Below are 16253 nucleotides of genomic sequence, written 5' to 3' on the forward strand. Positions count from 1 at the left end.
TGGAGCCTGCCTCGGCAGAGCCCACGCTGCCCAGCCCACGGCCGTGCATCAATACCACACTTTAGCACCAGACACCCCTGGCCAGGCTCCCTCAACAGCACCAGCTCAGACACCTCAGCTTCAAGACCCACAGCAAAACACACACACGACCTCAGACACCAGGGTGTCTCCCGGGAACCCAGGCTATAGTGAGGTGCAGCACCCACCTGCGCTGCAGACAGGCCTGGACATACACCTGGGGGGCTTTTACGCAAGCAGTGCTCACAGCACAGGGGCCCGTACACACACAGTCCTGCCATCTGGTCCAGGTTCCAAATGTGTTTTTTATTCACTATTTTTGATGACTATAAATAAGTGTTTCCACTATGGAAAAGAAAGTTAGCACAGTACATTTTCATGACTGGGGAATGGATTTTCTGAAGTCATCTTCAATAGGGCAAAAACTTAGAAACAAAAAAAAACAACCTGAATGTTGAATTCAGTTCTTTATATAACGTCCCTTGTAAAAATGAAAGAATAAAAACAAACCAAAAAAGAGGGGCAGGGTAAAATTTTTTAAAAAAAGGAAAGGAAAGAGAGGAAAAGGAAATAAAATAAGACGATTTATTGCTTCTCCTCAGCATCCTCCTTGGTCTCCTCCTTCACCGAGAGAGCTTCTAGCTTTTCCGCCACTTTTTCGGCATGATCGTTTTTGCCTGATCCTGCTAAAACACAAGCAGTACAGTGAGAAAACAGAAGCACAGTGCATTCAAGCACATGGCCCTCACCAGGACGGTCCCAAGCGCCGTCACCCACCCACAGCGGCTTGCCCGCCCTCAGGACAGACTCCTGCCTGGCCAAGCCACCCCTGGAGTCTGTCTTCTTGAAATTCAATGACCAAAGGAAGCCAAGTGGATGCATTCAAGCACTGCCTAGACCATGGTCAGGCTGTTCAGTGACATCTGGTCACTTGCCACCACAGCTGCAGTCCAGCCTCACGGCAGAGGTGACCAAGCCCTCTGAGAGACAAACCGAGGGCCATCATAAAGCACCTTCTGGTGAGCTCCAGGCAATGCCTGGACTCCAATGCCTGCCCAGTTGGATGTGAGGCCAGCAACACTGACAAGTGCTCAGAGCTCCCCAGGAAGCACCTGTGTCCCCAGGGAGCTGCATCGCCCTGGATAGGTGAGGCAGCCACAGCACTCTGGAATGTTTATCTGGCAGACAGAAAAAGCACCTGCCTGGAAGTACAGTCAGGTGCAGAGTGAGTCTGCAAAGAAGCACCCCCACCCATGGCACCACGTCACCTTTCTTTTCTCTCTCTTCGATCTCTTTCCTGCATTCTTCAAACTTTGTTTTGAATTTCTGTGCATCTGTGAAAGAGAGATTGCCTAAGAGCTGTGAGCAGTGGAAGGGACATGCTCTGCCGGGTCTGAAGAGTTGGGATTCACAGAAGACCCGTTTCATGGTAATTTCTGACCTAAGAAAGGACTGGACCACCTGACATCGGCCTTGGCCTTTTGTCTCCATCATCTAACTGTAACCATTTGGGCAGAGCGGTAGAGAGCACGGACCCTTGGGCAACCAAGGGGCATGGGCCTCTTTGCCACAGTCTTGGCTCCCAACCGTGTTGGAAGGGCTGCTGGGGCAGCCACTCCCAGAGCAAGGACAAGGTCACTCGGCACCAGACGGTCAGCTACCAGGCGCCAGGCCACGGTACCCACTGACTACTCTAGGAGCCACTGGACGCAGCTTGGACGATCTGGACTATAAAGACCTCTCAGCAGGGGAGAGATCAGCCTGGGCCTATGGATCTCTCCACAGGAGAGATGCCAGCCCCTGCTGGCACCCAGGCAACCATGAGGGGCCCCTGGCCCCAGTAAGCCAAAGCCTGGCACAAGGATCAGCACTGGGAGGAAGCCCTGGGTTGGGCCTCAGGCTCTGCAACAACTGATGGGAACCGGAGCTTGGAGAGCAAACCAAAGTGCCAGCCACAAGGCGGCTGAGGGGGCACTGCTGTTTAGCAGCTACTTGGCACAGCTTTGAGTTTTAGGCGGAAGGCGCTGCTCGTGGCTTCAGTCTGGGCATGGCCCCCAAACGGCGGGGCAAGGCAGCCCACACAACACACTTCCCAGTTACTGCCCCTCTCCCCAAAAGGCAACAGCATTTGTTGCACGTAAGCCGCCACACTGCCACGCAGGTGAGCCCTAAGTCGGGCAGGTCCCCAGGGCCCCCTGGCTCACTCTCAGCATTCAGGAAGCGGATGGCCAGCAGCTCTGGCTTGGGGCACTCGTCGGCGAAGTCAGCGTGGGTGTTCCAGACCCAGGCGCGGTCACTACCTGCATTGGGCTTCAGCTCCATCATCGGCGTGACTGAGGAGAGAGAAGCTCGTAAGGATGGTGGGATGACTGCAAAGGCCAGCCCACCCAGCCCTGGGCCACAGAGCACCCTGCTCACCAACCTGAGGGGTCTGCTTCAGACAACACGGGGATGGTCAGTCTGGGGTCGGAGAACCAGGCTTAGACAAAGTACCACAGGGCCTACCTCTTTGAAAATGCCCCATATTTACTTAAAACCAGGACCATCCTAACCAGGAATGGGCAGCCTGCTCCCTGACCGTAAAGCTATCTCTGCAAGGAGATCCTGAGCAGTGTTCAACACCACTTGGCACACAGAGAAGCAGAGCTGGCAAAGCAGGCCCCAGCTGTATCCCAGGGCTGCACTCAAGCCCAACCCTGATCATCCTGACCCTGTCCGTGAAGTCAGAAGCCCTGGGTCAGACATCAGGGCACAAGCCAGTGGGTCCAGACTCTCCTGAGGGAACCCAACACATGGAGCCAGCCTGTCTGAAAGTGGGGGCAGCAGAAGGCTAGAAAGTGGGGCAGTTGCCAGAAGGGAGCCCACTGGGAGCCACGGCCATGAATCCCCATGACTGATGCCTGGAGGACACAGGAGAGAGCCACGGCCTGCAATGGATGCCTCCACCCCAACTGCCCAGGCACAGGCAGCCCCAAGTGGACATGGCCCTGCAGGCGACCACTCTTCAGAACAGCTCCCTGAGAACCCGGACCATCCCGGGTGCCCAGGCCCAGCCCAGGCCACATGCACCCCCAGGATACCCCTACATGTCACCATCTGAACTGGGAGCTGGGGGGTCTCACCTACTGCAGCCCGCCACAGCGGATGCAGCCCCCTGCATGCCCCCTTCACACCCCACCCCTGAGCCAGCCCACAGCCTCCCCAACACCCTACCCAGAGGCCAGCCTCTACCCACTGCCACGTTCCGTCTACTAAGGGCCCATGATGGGCACAAGACACTACTGGCTACGCAGATGGCTCTGCCCAGATGCCTAGGGGCCCAGGACCAACTTATGATGCACACACAATAACCCACAACCTGACCAGGCTCTGGGAGCAGCACAGGGCATAAGGGAAGACCCCCCAAAGAAATTATTCATATTGGGCTCAAGGAGGAGGACCAGCCAGAGTACAAGCTTCCCCAGGACTAGATATGCTGGGCAGGGAGGGCGGGGAACCCAGGAGCCAGTTCCCAAGGAAGTCTGGCAGGTCAGGCCGTGCAGTGAGGTACCATGGCACAGGCAGACCACCGTCTACCCCTCTGCAACGCCCTCAAGGGCTGAGCCACTCAGGCTCCTGCCAGCAGTCATCCTGCACCTGGGATGAGGGGCCCTGCCCCGCCGGACACACATCACACTCGGCAAATGACACTAGGGAGCTTACCAAGGGACACCCCAGGACAAGTGTACTTCCAACATGCCACCAAGCCGGGCAGCACAGGTTCAATCTAAGGACAGCTGGCAGCCAGACACACTTGGGACAACCTATTGTCACTTCTTTGCAGGCCAGGCTGGACCCTTCACAGGGTGGCTGGAGCTCTTGGCTGAACCTGCCCAAGGGCCTCTACTTATGTAGCTTCACAGGCGCCCAGGACCTGGTCACCTTCTCAACCCCGTCCCCTCCCGTTTCCTCCCCAGGGAAGATCCTGGTGAGGGTAGAACGCACCATAACTGGGGAGGCTGGCGCCTGGGCACCTCACACATCTACCCTCACACCCCCAATCTCACGCGCACGCACACACACACACTCCCAAACACCACATACCTTCAGATACCACACCCACCCCAGACACCACACAACCCCCCAATACCACAACCCCCCGACACCACACACCTCCCGCCCCAGACACCACAAACCCCCCCAGATGCCCCCTACACACACCCGCGGATACCACACACCCCTCCAGACACCACATACACACACACACACACACACACACAACCAGACACCACACCTTCAGACACCACACAAGTCCCCCAGACCACACATCTTCAGATACTACACACACCCCCAGACAACACACACACCCCCAACACCCCCAACCACACACCCCCAAACACCACAACACCCCCCCCCAGACACCAAACACTGCCCCCCAGATGCCCCCTACACACACCTGCGGACACCACACACTTTGCACTGCCACCCCCCAGACACCACACATGCCGCGACACCACACCTTCAGACACCACATAGCCCCTCCAGACACCATATACACACCCCAAACACCCAACCACACCCCTGACACCACACACACACACCCACAAAACATTACACCCAACCACACCCCCAGACAACACACCCCCCAGACCCCCAACTATACACCCCCAAACACCACACCCAACCACACCCCCAGACCCCCAACTACACACCCCAAACACCACACACCTCCCTGCCCCAGACACCACAAACTCCCCCAGACACCAAACACTGCCCCCCAGATGCCCCCTACATACCCCCCCAGATATCACACACACACCCCTCCAGACACCACACTTTGCATGCCCCCAGACACCACACACTGCCCCGTCCCAGACACCATAAACCCCCCAGACACCAAACACCGCCCCCAGATGCCCTCCAGACAACCACACACACACCCCAAGACACCACAACCCCCCCAGACAGCATACATGCCGTGACACCACACTTTCAGACACCACATAGCCCCCCCAGACACCACATACACACCCCCACAACACACACACCCCCACAAAACACCACACCCCCAAACACCACACCCCCAGACAACACACCCCCCAGAACCCCAACTATACACCCCCAAACACCACACCCAACCACACCCCCAGACAACACACCCCCCAGATACCACATACACACCCCCAAACACCACACCCAACCACAGCCCCAGACACCAGACCCCCAACTACACATCCCAGACACCACCGCCAGTAGACACCAAAGCCCCCCAGATACCACACACGTACTCCCCATCACCCCCCAGACACCACACACACACACACACACACAGCGCCCCCTTGCCCTGCAGCACTCACTCCTCGTCCCGAGCCCAGCCTGGGCGCCGCGTCCTCCCATCAGGGCCCGTCTGGCTGACTCCACACCCCCGTGTGCTCTAAGCTTCGCTGCGGGCCTGCTCTGAGTTCAGAGGCACGTCTGAAAAACGTATTTCTGGTTTTAAATTCAACAAACACACCACAAACTTGCACTCCATGTAATAACACGCTCCCCAGTTCCCAGTCAGCCCTGAAAGAATCTTCCCGAAGGTCCCAGGCTGAGCTGCTGAGGACTGTTGGGCCCAGCATGAACGCCCGCCCAAGGCCACCTACTGTAGTGGTTGGCACAGATCTTCAGGGTCTTGTCCCTCCGCATGAGAAGGCGGATGGCCCCTTTCTCCTTGTGCTTCAGGAGCTTGACGTCACCAGTGCCTCGCTCCTTCCATTCTGGGAGATCGTTCTCTGAGGCAAATCGGAACAGTTTTGCCCGCCTGCAAGAAAAGCCGTGAGGTTAGAGTGCAGACCTGCAGCCCACATGCAGGGCCTGCACGGGAGGACACAGGACAACTCTGCACTGCAGGACCCGATGCCTCCACGAACGCCCCAGCCCTTCTTCAGGCTCCAAGAACTGCCTGTCACGACACCACCAGAAAGTGCAGCAGCCCAACAAACTCCAGGTCATCTTGAATTCCAGTTCCACAACCAAAAGAATTAAGATGACCAAGCGAGGTGGCTCACTTGTAATCCCAACATTTTGGGAGGCCGGGGCAGGTGGGTCATCTAAGGTCAGGAGTTCAAAACTAGCCTGGCCAACATGGTGAAACCCTGTCTCTACTAAAAATACAAAAATCAGCTGGGCATGGTACCTGTAATCCCAGCTACTCAGGAGGCTGAGGCATGACAATCACTTGAGTCCAGGAAGCAGAGGGTGTGGTGAGCGGAGATCGCCCCACTGCACCTACAGTCACAATATTTCCCCCAGTGGAGACCAGCCCGGGCAAAACAGCAAGAAACTATCTCTACAAAAAGATAAAAAATTAGCTGGACATGATGGCTAACACCCGTAGTCTCAGCTACTCAAGAGGCAGAGGCAGGAGGATCCCTTGAGCCCAGGAGTTCAAGGCTGCAGTGAGCCATGATCCCACTGCTGCTCTCTAGCCTGGGTGAGAGAGAGACCCTATTTAAAAAAAAAAAATGTCGGGCACGGTGGCTCACGCCTGTAATCCCAGCACTTTGGGAGGCCGAAGTGGGGGGATCACCTGAGGTCAGGAGTTTGAAACCAGCCTGACCAACATGGAGAAACCCCATCTCTACCAAAAATACAAAATTAGCCAGGCACGGTGGGACATGCCAATAATCCCAGCTACTGAGGAGGCTGAGGCAGGAGAATCCCTTGAACTGGGAGGCCAAGGTTGCAGTGAGCTGAGATCGCACCATTGCACTCCAGTCTGGGCAACAAGAGCGAAACTCCATCTCAAAAAAACAAAAAAAGAAAAAAAAAAAAGAGGCCAGGCTCGGTGGCTCATGCCTGTAATCACCACTTTGGGAGGCCGAGGCAGGCCAATCATGAAGTCAGGAGATTGAGACCATCCTGACTAACTCGGTGAAACCCCATCTCTACTAAAAATACAAAAAATTAGCTGGGCGGGGTGGCGGGCACCTGTAGCCCCAAATATTCAGGAGGCTGAGGCAGGAGAATTGCTTGAATCTGGGAGGCGGAGGGTGCAGTGAGCTAAGATCATATCACCATACTCCAGCCTGGGCAACAGAGCAAGACTCCGTTTCAAAAAAAAAAAAAAAAAAAAAGAGAGAAAAATGGCCCAATGTAGGGAAAGAAGCCCCCTGGGTGGGCTGGGCATCCCATGGTCACTGTGCAAGAGCACCCCAGCCCCAGAGATCTGCAGGGACAGCATGGATCAGGTGTGAGCCAAGGACCTCCGTCACGACACCACCAGAAAGCGCAGCAGCCCAACAAACTCCAGGTCATCTTGAATTCCAGTTCCAGAACCAAGAGAATTAGACGACCGGATGCAGTGGCTCAAGCCTGTAATCCCAGCATTTTGGGAGGCCGAGGCAGGCAGGTCACCTGAGGTCAGATGACCCACAGAAGAGGCCCAGGCCTCTAATCAGGCAACAGGTCCTGGCCAACACCCGGCCCTCCTGCCCAGGAACAGCCCCTCCCGCTGGGGACCAGGGCACCCAGAACCTAGCAATGCACTCAGGGCTCAGGCTGGCGCCCTCCTTCTGGGCACAGCTCCACCTGCCTCTCTCAGACGACTCCACTCTCTGCCCCAACATGATTCTGGCAAGAGGCTGTCTCACAAGGCTCCCCAACAGGACGCCCCTGAGGCTTTACCGCAAAGACCCAGGCCCACCCTGCTGGCCTCACCTCCCTCAGGGAGAGCCTGGGCCCAGGCCACCAGGAGCACCTCCCACCTGACGTGGGCAGTGAGAGGATAGAGGCAAGCACTTCACCCCAGCAAGGAGCTACTTCCAAACGGGCTGCAGCAATGCATCAGCATTGTGGAGACATGGCCACCTAGTGGCTTCAGGGAGATGTCCATCACCCTCTGTGACCAAAGGGTGACACACAGCTCTCCTTTCCCAGGTATCCCTCCTGGCCCCTTTCCTTGGAGAAGAAACTCACAGTAGGAATGACTCTCTCTGGTTCCCTCTCCCACCCCAGAGCAACCAAACCTTAACCTGTACTCTTAAAGCTACTTCAAGGGTGGGGGGTTCCATGAACTTGAACAGGGAAAAACTACAATCTCATTTCACTAAGGTGTGTAACTAAACATGATGTTTGTTGCAATCCTGAGTGTAGGCGACAGGCCAGTCTCTGCAGTGCTGTGACGCTATCACAAGACACAAGGCTGGTATCCACCACTGCAAATAGCTCTTAACTGAAAGTGTCAAGAAGCACACGTACAGAATCTTTTCAAGTGTTTTTGATAACTAAACCATCACCTATTTTCACGTGTAATCGCAAGTATTACGTTGTATATTAAGGGTGGGCCAGGCGAGGTGGCTCACGCCTGTAATCCCAGCACTTTGGGAGGCTGGGGCGGGCAGATCAAAAGGTCAGGAGATAGAGACCATCCTGGCTCACAAGATGAAACCCCGTCTCTAATAAAAATACAAAATATTAGCCGGGCGTAGAGTCCCAGCTACTTGGGAGGCCGAGGCAGGAGAATGGCGTGAACCCGGGAGGCGGAGCTTGCAGTGAGCTGAGACACGCCACTGCACTCCAGCCTGGGCGACAGAGCGAGACTCCATCTCAAACAACAACAACAACAACAACAACAAAAACACCGGGTGGGGGATTTATAAGCTTCACAATGCCAAAGAACTCTGCTGCAAAAAGTTACAATCCCCTGCTCAACCAAAGGGACTCCCTGGATCCTCAGAAGCCAGCGGCAAGAAACAGCAGTGGTGCCGCCATGTCAGTGAACAGAGCAGCAATAATGGGATGCCCTTCATGCAACTGGCTGCAGGGCAGCAAGGGCACCTGGTGAAGATTCATAAAAGCAATGGGTTAAATTTCCACATGGGATTAGTCACCAAGCAACTTTAGGCCCTTTCTTTAAAGAACCTCAGTCTGATTAAAAGTCAGGCCAAGACCTTAACACCCAAAAAAGCTGTAACTTCAACCTTAAAGGGTCCTATTTCTGGGACATCAGCTTACTTACATTTTAAAAAGTTCCTCTTCATCTTCTTCCAGCGTTTTAATTTCTTGCTCAGGAAGAGAAACTATTGGCTCAAACTGAGGGTCATGGTTGGATTCGTCTGTATTCTCAGTGGAAGTATCATGGTCCTCATGAGTGTCCTGAGGAAATACAAAGAGGTTACACTGCTGGCCTATGGATCTGGCTCAGAGCCAGAGCCCAACCAGTGCCTGCAGTGGTCAGCCCCCCGACAGTGAAGGGACTTCAGCTACAAGGATGGGCTCCACCCCAAAGCAAGAAATTAGGCCCTCTCTTCCACGCTAGGAAAGGTTTGCATTCACGCCCAGCTCCATACACTCAGTGCATGAGCCTACAGCGAGACACCCGAGTTTGGGGCCCCTCCCCCAGATTCACAGACATCAGTCAGATCTGTGCACAGACTGATGGGGGGCCCTACAACTCCGCCAGCACTTGCAGAGTGGCCTGGGAGTAACTGCCTCATCTCTTTGAGCATCAGTTTCTTCCTCATCCATAAAACGCAGACGATACCTGCTGTGTGAAGATCAAAGGACACAGTGATGGGTCGAAATAGATTTTGAAATGTTACTTTAAAGCAAAATGTAACTATTTCAGCTTTTACTAATTAGGAAATAGTTGTGCTCTTGCTTACTAGAATAAAAAAAGTCGCTACAGGACTGGTAGTATTTACATTGGATTCATAGCTCTGCCAGCAATTTTTTCACAGTTCAAGAAATTAAGTAAGTAACTAGATAAATTGTACCGGTGAAAGTCATGAAATCCTGACCCAATTTAGAGGATAAGAAAGCACCAATAATCATATTTTAGGTTCAAGTCTTCCAGAACACGTGCCTTGGTCACCCAGAAGTCCATAAGAGACCCAAGACTTCACCACTAGACTTAAACTGGAAAAGAAAACATAAGCTTTTCGCTGCTCTTCTGTGTTTCCCACAGCACTGCGGCTCTGCAGCGGCCCGCACTCAACCATACACCTCAGCCAACAAAGCCGCCGCCTGGGTCGGCGCGTCCAGGACCTGTGCCCCACGCTGGAACGCGAGCTTCTGCCACAGAGGCCAGAGGCGGTTCCAGACTTGAGAACCGAATGAATGAAGTGCTGCGTGGGCGACGGAAGGAATAAATGCACCGTACTAGTGGGAAGCCCCAAGTGGGCCGAGCCGGAGGAAACCCGCCGCCCGCACCAGTTCCCGGAGGCTGGGGCCGCCCCGCGTGGCGACGGCCGCCCCCAACCCACCCCAAGGTCACGCGGGCGCCCTGCAGCCCCCAGGCCTCTGCAGAGCCTGCACCCCCAGAGGCCCCAACTCCGCAGGCCTCGAGCCCCCAAACCCCACGCGTCCCGACCCCGCGCCACCGAGGCCCAGCAGACGGCCGAACCTGCAGGCCGACGGGGGTTGGTGGCTGCTGCGCGGGCCGCCCACGTGGCCGCTGATAACGGCCCCGGTCCCACCGGCCCCGCCCGCCCACCCTGTCCCCGCTTGGGCCCGGCCGCACCTTGGCGGCCGCCATGGGGGCGCGGCGGCGGCGGCGGCTCGGCTGGGTCGGTCGTCGCTGGCTCCGCGGCCTCTGGGCGGCTACTCGTAGCTCCTTCCCTCCGCGTCTGGCGCCGGCGCCTCCCGCCCGCCCGCTCTTCCCTCCGCCCCGCGACCCGAACCTCGACCCCTGACCCCAGCGGCGGGAAACGCGCCGCGATTCAAAACCAGTACAGCTTTATTGGCTCAGGCGGCGGACACTCTCATTGTCCGGCCCGCCCCGCGCTTCCCGCCAAAACGCCCGTGGCGCATGCCCGGCCCGCCCGTCAGCCAGAGGAGCGCGCACTCCCGGCGACCCCTGCGCGCACTTCCGTCCCGGCCACGCGCGCCCCAAGAGCTGGCTAAAGTGGTTGGAGCCGGCGCGTGGCTATGATGTTGCCGGAAGTCAGGATCATAGAGACGCTCGGCCTCCGCGGCACGCGCTGGCGGACTAAGAGTGGCTGGCGAAGCGTGCGGCCGGCGCGGGCCCCTGGCGGGCGGGCGGTGCAGCCCCAAGCCTGAGACCAGGACCTGAGCACCGCAGGTTCGAGTACCGCCCCATCTGGGTCGAAGCCGGGGCTGGCGGCGACCTCGCGGCGTTGCACTGGCTCTCTGAGCCCTTCCCCTCTGAGCACTTCCCTTGTGACAGGCCCAGGACGAGGTGACCAGGCAGCCCCCGTGGCACCCCTGGTCTAGGCGGAGAACCGCCTGAGCGATGAGTGAGAACCTCGACAACGAGGTAGAGTGCGGGGAGACGCTGGGTAGAGACGGGGATGGGGTGGGAGGAGGCGGGGTGGGGCAGGAAACCTGCCAGAGAATAGGTGGGGACGAGGAGGGTGCGATGGGGGAGGAAAGGAGACGGGAATGGGGTCGGGAGGGTAGAATGGGGGAGGGGAGGGGCAGGGTTGAGTGCAGAGTGCACCGACGGAGGTTTGGGTGTGCCATAGGGGAGCCTGGGCGGCCAGGCCCCAGGGCCTAGTCCTCACCCTAGCACCCCATCTGTCCCCACACAGGGCCCGAAGCCCATGGAGAGCTGTGGCCAGGAGAGCAGCAGTGCCCCGAGCTGCCCTACAGCCTCGGTGCTCCCTGCAGACCCGGCAGCCCTGGAGGAGGTGGAGAAAGAGGGCGCTGGGGCAGCTACAGGGCCGGGGCCTCAACCTGGGCTCTACAGCTACATCAGGGATGACTTGTTTACCTCTGAGATCTTCAAACTGGAGCTGCAGAACGTGCCTCGCCACGCCAGCTTCAGCGACGTCCGGCGCTTCCTGGGCCGCTTTGGCCTGCAGCCCCACAAAACCAAACTCTTTGGGCAACCACCCTGCGCCTTTGTGACATTCCGCAGCGCTGCAGAGAGGGACAAGGCCCTGCGCGTTTTGCATGGTGCCCTCTGGAAAGGCCGCCCACTCAGTGTGCGCCTGGCCCGACCCAAGGCCGACCCCATGGCCAGGAGGAGGCGACAGGAGGGTGAGAGTGAGCCACCGGCAACACGAGTGGCCGACGTGGTGACCCCTCTATGGACAGTGCCCTATGCTGAGCAGCTTGAGCGGAAGCAGCTGGAGTGCGAGCAGGTGCTGCAGAAACTCGCCAAGTGAGTGAGGGCGCAAGACACCCCTCCTGGCTGGGGCTCTGCCCGGCCCTGTGCTTCCTCAGCCTGCCTGTGCACCAGTCGGGAGGCCCAGCACAGGATCTGGCGGCCCCTTTGGGAGCTAGCAAGTGGGACACCCATGTTACAGGGGGCACAATGAGGTCCGAAAGGAGGGATTGGGAGCCTGGACATTGGGGAGTGGCCTAGCATGGGTAGGGGACAGTAGGTGGAGTCCAACCACAGATCTGCTCCTCTTACAGGGAAATCGGGAGCACCAACCGTGCCTTGCTGCCCTGGCTGCTCGAGCAGAGGCACAAGCACAACAAGGCCTGCTGCCCACTGGAGGGGGTCAGGCCATCACCCCAGCAGGTCAGGCTAGACTTCGGTGGCCACAAACCCCTATCCCGGGATTTGAAAACTTTGCTTTTGCTCACCCTTTCTGTTGATCTTTTTGTTTTCTCTGGTAACTTATCACATAGCTATCAGCTATTCCTCTTGTTTGACTGCCAGGCCCTGTGGGGAAATCAGGGTTTCCAGGCACAAGCGCTGGGCAACCAGGGTAAGGTGCAGCTGTCTCTCCCTGCAGACTGAGTATCGTAATAAGTGTGAGTTTCTGGTTGGCGTCGGGGTGGATGGGGAGGATAACACCGTGGGCTGTCGGCTCGGCAAGTACAAGGGCGGGACGTGTGCTGTGGCGGCCCCGTTTGACACCGTGCACATCCCCGAAGCCACCAAGCAGGTGGTGAAGGCCTTCCAGGAGTTCATCCGGTGAGTACCTGTGACGGGGCTCCTGGGAAGTCCTGTGCGGTGTGGGAGCAGAGGGTGGGGATCCCACCCAGGGAATTCTGGAGTGCCTGCCATTTCAGCCAGTTGAAGGAAGTTGTGGCCAGAGGAGAGAGCAGGGGAGCTGCTTCCCCAGTCCTGGGCACTCAGGCCAGCTCGTGATCCCCACAGGTCAACTCCATACTCGGCATACGACCCAGAAACATACACAGGCCACTGGAAGCAGCTGACTGTGCGCACCAGCCGCCGCCGCCAGGCCATGGCCATTGCCTACTTCCACCCCCAGGTCTCAACGGGGGCCCTGCCGGGGGAGGATGCCTGGCCTGGGTGGGCGTCGGCACAGCCTGATGGGACCTTTTCACCACTTACTCCAGAAACTGAGCCTGGAGGAGCTGGCAGAGCTGAAAGCCTCCCTAGCACAGCACTTCACAGCAGGGCCAGGCAGGGCCAGTGGAGTGACCTGCCTCTACTTCGTGAAGGAGGGACAGCGGTGAGGAGCCTGAGTGGGGCGGGGTGGGTCCCTGCAGGGACTGTGACACTGAAGGACCTGCACCTCCGCCCACAGAAAGACTCCCAGCCAGGAGGGCCTGCCCCTGGAACACGTGGCTGGGGACCGGTGCATCCATGAGGACCTGCTAGGGTTGACCTTCCGGATCTCTCCGCACGCCTTCTTCCAGGTAGCCCTGAGTCCCTGGTGGGCATGGGGACATGTTGAGGAAGGCCTGGCGCACCATCAGGACGTGATGGGAACAGTGGGCTCAGGTGGGAAGATTTGGGGGAGCATCCAGGCAGGGAAGCCACAGGGGAGGTGAAGTAGGAAAAAGGTTGGTCATCACTGATTTGACTTGTGACAATCTAGAGGTACACATGGTAGTGGCCCTTATCACAGGGAGGATGAGGAGTGGCCCTCAGTGCACTACCACGGGGTGCTGCTCTGGGCTTGGCAGGAGGGAGGCCATGGTGGCTTCTGGACTGGGAAACTGTTTCACTGTCCACTCACTGCTGCAGGAAGGCTGTGGGGACCTGGAGCAGCCCTGTTTTTGGAGACAGGCCCAGTAGGACCTCCTGGAGGGCCAGGTGTAGGGGTGGGACCTGCAGTTGGGTGAATCCAGGGACCCTGGTGTGAGTTATGGGAGGCAAAGCCCCCTTGCTGGGGCAGGGAAGGTGCACCCTACTGGCCTGTGGGGCCTCGTGAGCCCTCAACCAAACGGGGCAAGGAGGAGGCTGTGCTCAGCACAAGCTTGGCTTTTAAAGCTGGGGGCTGGGTGAGGACATCAGCAAGGCTGATCCAAGATGGGGTCAGGGATGGGGTTGGGCACCAAGGTAGGGGAGTGGGCGCCAGAGGTCCCAGCAGGATTGAGGGACCAGGAATGTGGGCCTCAGAGGGTGCCAGTGGCACCACAGGAGATGAGCCACTGACATGCTGGGCACCACCTGCCCCCAGGTGAACACACCCGCAGCTGAGGTGCTCTACACAGTCATTCAGGACTGGGCCCAGCTGGATGCAGGGAGCACGGTGCTGGATGTGTGTTGTGGCACCGGCACCATTGGCCTGGCCCTGGCCCGGGTGAGCCCTCCCGCCCTGCTGAGGGCACCTTCTTCCCACCCCCAAGACCCCCACTGACCCCAGCTGGAAGGCACTGCAACTGACTCCATCATGCCCCAGGTCCAGCTCCTCTTTGCTGCCCTCGGCCCCATGCACTCCCCTCCCTGAGGTAGCCCTGGGTGGGGCGACACCACACTTTCCTGTTTCAGAAGGTGAAGAGAGTCATTGGGGTTGAGCTATGCCCAGAGGCCGTGGAGGACGCCCGGGTGAACGCCCAGGACAATGGTGAGTGGCAAGGCCGAGGGTGGGGGTGGGACAGGGGCAGCCGCCACCCCTGCTGCAAGCGTCAGCCACAGCCAGGGCTTGAGGGCTACCCAACGGGTAGAGCAAGCGAACAAGCTCTTTGGCTAGGGGTTCCCCAGGGCTGGCCCTGCTGGGAGGGCATGCAGCCCTCTGACAGGCCGCCGTGCCATCTCTTCAGAGTTGAGTAATGTGGAGTTCCACTGTGGGAGGGCCGAGGACCTGGTGCCCGCCCTAGTGAGCAGACTGGCCTCCCAGCACCTTGTGGCCATACTGGACCCACCCCGTGCCGGCTTGCGTGAGTGGCTTTTGCTTGAGGTGGTGGCATGGGAACGAGGACACATGGGGTGACTCACCAGGTTGTGGATTCTCTGGCTGTGGGGACCCAGCTGGTATTTGCCTCCTCAGATTCCAAGGTGATCCTGGCCATCCGCAGAGCTGAGAATATCAGGCGACTGCTGTACGTCTCATGCAACCCCCGGGCAGCCATGGGCAACTTTGTGGAGTGAGTGTCAGCAGGGACCTGGACGGGGGCCAGGCCTGGCACGAAGCCCCCAGCTCCCACAGGAGCCTGTGACTAGCCCATCGGCTGACCTTGGTGCCTGCCTTTTTGCCCCACAGCCTCTGCAGAGCCCCATCTAACCGGGTGAAGGGCACCCCCTTCCGGCCAGTCAAGGCCGTGGCAGTGGACCTGTTCCCACAGACCCCACACTGTGAGATGCTCATCTTGTTCGAGAGGGTGGAGCACCCCAATGGCACAGGGGTCTTGGGGCCCCACAGCCCTCCAGCTCAACCCACACCAGGACCCCCAGATGATACCCAAGAAACTGGGGCCTTCCCCTTATCCTAGGCCCAGGACCCATCATGGGGACAGGAGCTGAAGGGCTCCCAGGGCCCCAGGGGCGGCAAAGGCATGGCTTGCTGGCCAGGATATTCAGAGGTAGGCAGCCAAAGGGCACAGAACCCTGCGCCCCACCAGGATTGGCCTGTTGCTGGGGGCCAGGGGGCCTGACCAGGAAGGCAGATGGGCTCCTGCAGCCTGTTCCCCACCCGCGGGGTCTTTGTGGACTAGCCAAGGCTATGAGGGCCAGAATAAACAACTGCTCAATGAGGGATGTTTCTGTGATGAGAGCCAGGGGTTGAACACAGGGCCTGGGTGCCAGGGAAAGGGTCAGACAGCCTGGGCAGCTCTGCAAGCCCCTCTGCACAGCTAGGGGAGTCAGGGCACAGAGCTTACTTTTAAACAGAATGTTGGATTTGATACTTAAACTTGAGGAGGCAGAGATAAGTCTGGGAATTGCACCAGCTGGGTGCGGGGGTGGAGAACACTGGGCAGAGAGTTGGCCCCTCGGTGGCCAGCCTTGCCCTCACAGCCAAGGAAGGGGCCATCCTGTGGTGCTATTCAGCTGTTACAAAGGCAGGGTGCAGCCTGCAGAAGCTCCAGGAGGGGATCTGCCCGGTCAAGGGTCCACAGGGTGCCAGCCTCTCACACTCAGAATAAAGACATTAGCCATTCCC

The 16253-nt window shown here is 58.2% G+C and overlaps 2 protein-coding genes and 1 non-coding gene across 5 annotated transcripts; 1 reads left to right on the forward strand and 2 right to left on the reverse strand.

Moving 5' to 3' along the window:
* Nucleotides 1-303: 303 nt before the first annotated feature.
* RANBP1 (RAN binding protein 1) lies at nt 304-10812 on the reverse strand. Of its 2 annotated transcripts, none has more exons than XM_007975001.3 (6): nt 10505-10812; nt 9002-9138; nt 5646-5803; nt 2223-2351; nt 1287-1352; nt 304-701 (listed from the first exon to the last, which is right to left on the reverse strand). In XM_007975001.3, the coding sequence occupies exons 1-6, from the start codon at nt 10517-10519 to the stop codon at nt 604-606; spliced, it is 603 nt and encodes a 200-aa protein (XP_007973192.1). In that variant the 5' UTR covers nt 10520-10812; the 3' UTR covers nt 304-603. The 2 variants fall into 2 exon arrangements, with proteins under 2 accessions (XP_007973192.1, XP_007973190.1); XM_007974999.3 differs by having other exon boundaries at nt 304-704; nt 10505-10742.
* LOC119622575 (small nucleolar RNA SNORA77) lies at nt 1129-1253 on the reverse strand. Its single transcript, XR_005239171.1, has one exon. It is a non-coding gene; the product is annotated as a small nucleolar RNA SNORA77 (small nucleolar RNA).
* A 104-nt stretch (nt 10813-10916) lies between the features above and the next one.
* Nucleotides 10917-16251, forward strand: TRMT2A (tRNA methyltransferase 2 homolog A). 2 transcript variants are annotated; one of them, XM_007974998.3, is made up of 12 exons: nt 10917-11260; nt 11535-12109; nt 12367-12475; nt 12693-12874; nt 13061-13175; nt 13264-13379; nt 13455-13566; nt 14334-14456; nt 14645-14720; nt 14917-15033; nt 15144-15240; nt 15357-16251. In XM_007974998.3, exons 1-12 carry the CDS (start codon nt 11237-11239, stop codon nt 15583-15585), a joined length of 1875 nt encoding a protein of 624 aa, XP_007973189.1. In that variant the 5' UTR covers nt 10917-11236; the 3' UTR covers nt 15586-16251. The 2 variants fall into 2 exon arrangements, with proteins under 2 accessions (XP_007973189.1, XP_037850693.1); XM_037994765.2 differs by lacking the exon at nt 14334-14456.
* The last annotated feature ends 2 nt before the right edge of the window (nt 16252-16253 follow it).

Source organism: Chlorocebus sabaeus, chromosome 19 (assembly GCF_047675955.1).
Source record: "Chlorocebus sabaeus isolate Y175 chromosome 19, mChlSab1.0.hap1, whole genome shotgun sequence".
Lineage (NCBI taxonomy): Eukaryota > Metazoa > Chordata > Mammalia > Primates > Cercopithecidae > Chlorocebus > Chlorocebus sabaeus.

What these genes read in the sequence shown, in the direction of transcription:
- RANBP1 (XM_007974999.3), bottom strand. An exon ending in GAAGAGGAACTTTTTAAAAT is followed by an intron (nt 5,804 to 9,001) that starts GTAAGTAAGCTG and finishes CTTTTCTTGCAG; the next exon opens with GCGGGCAAAACTGTTCCGAT. An exon ending in CGAAGAGAGAGAAAAGAAAG is followed by an intron (nt 705 to 1,286) that starts GTGACGTGGTGC and finishes CTTGTGTTTTAG; the next exon opens with CAGGATCAGGCAAAAACGAT.
- TRMT2A (XM_007974998.3), top strand. Translation starts at nt 11,237, where the DNA reads ATGAGTGAGAACCTCGACAACGAG. An exon ending in GTGAGAACCTCGACAACGAG is followed by an intron (nt 11,261 to 11,534) that starts GTAGAGTGCGGG and finishes GTCCCCACACAG; the next exon opens with GGCCCGAAGCCCATGGAGAG. An exon ending in TTGGCCTGGCCCTGGCCCGG is followed by an intron (nt 14,457 to 14,644) that starts GTGAGCCCTCCC and finishes TTCCTGTTTCAG; the next exon opens with AAGGTGAAGAGAGTCATTGG.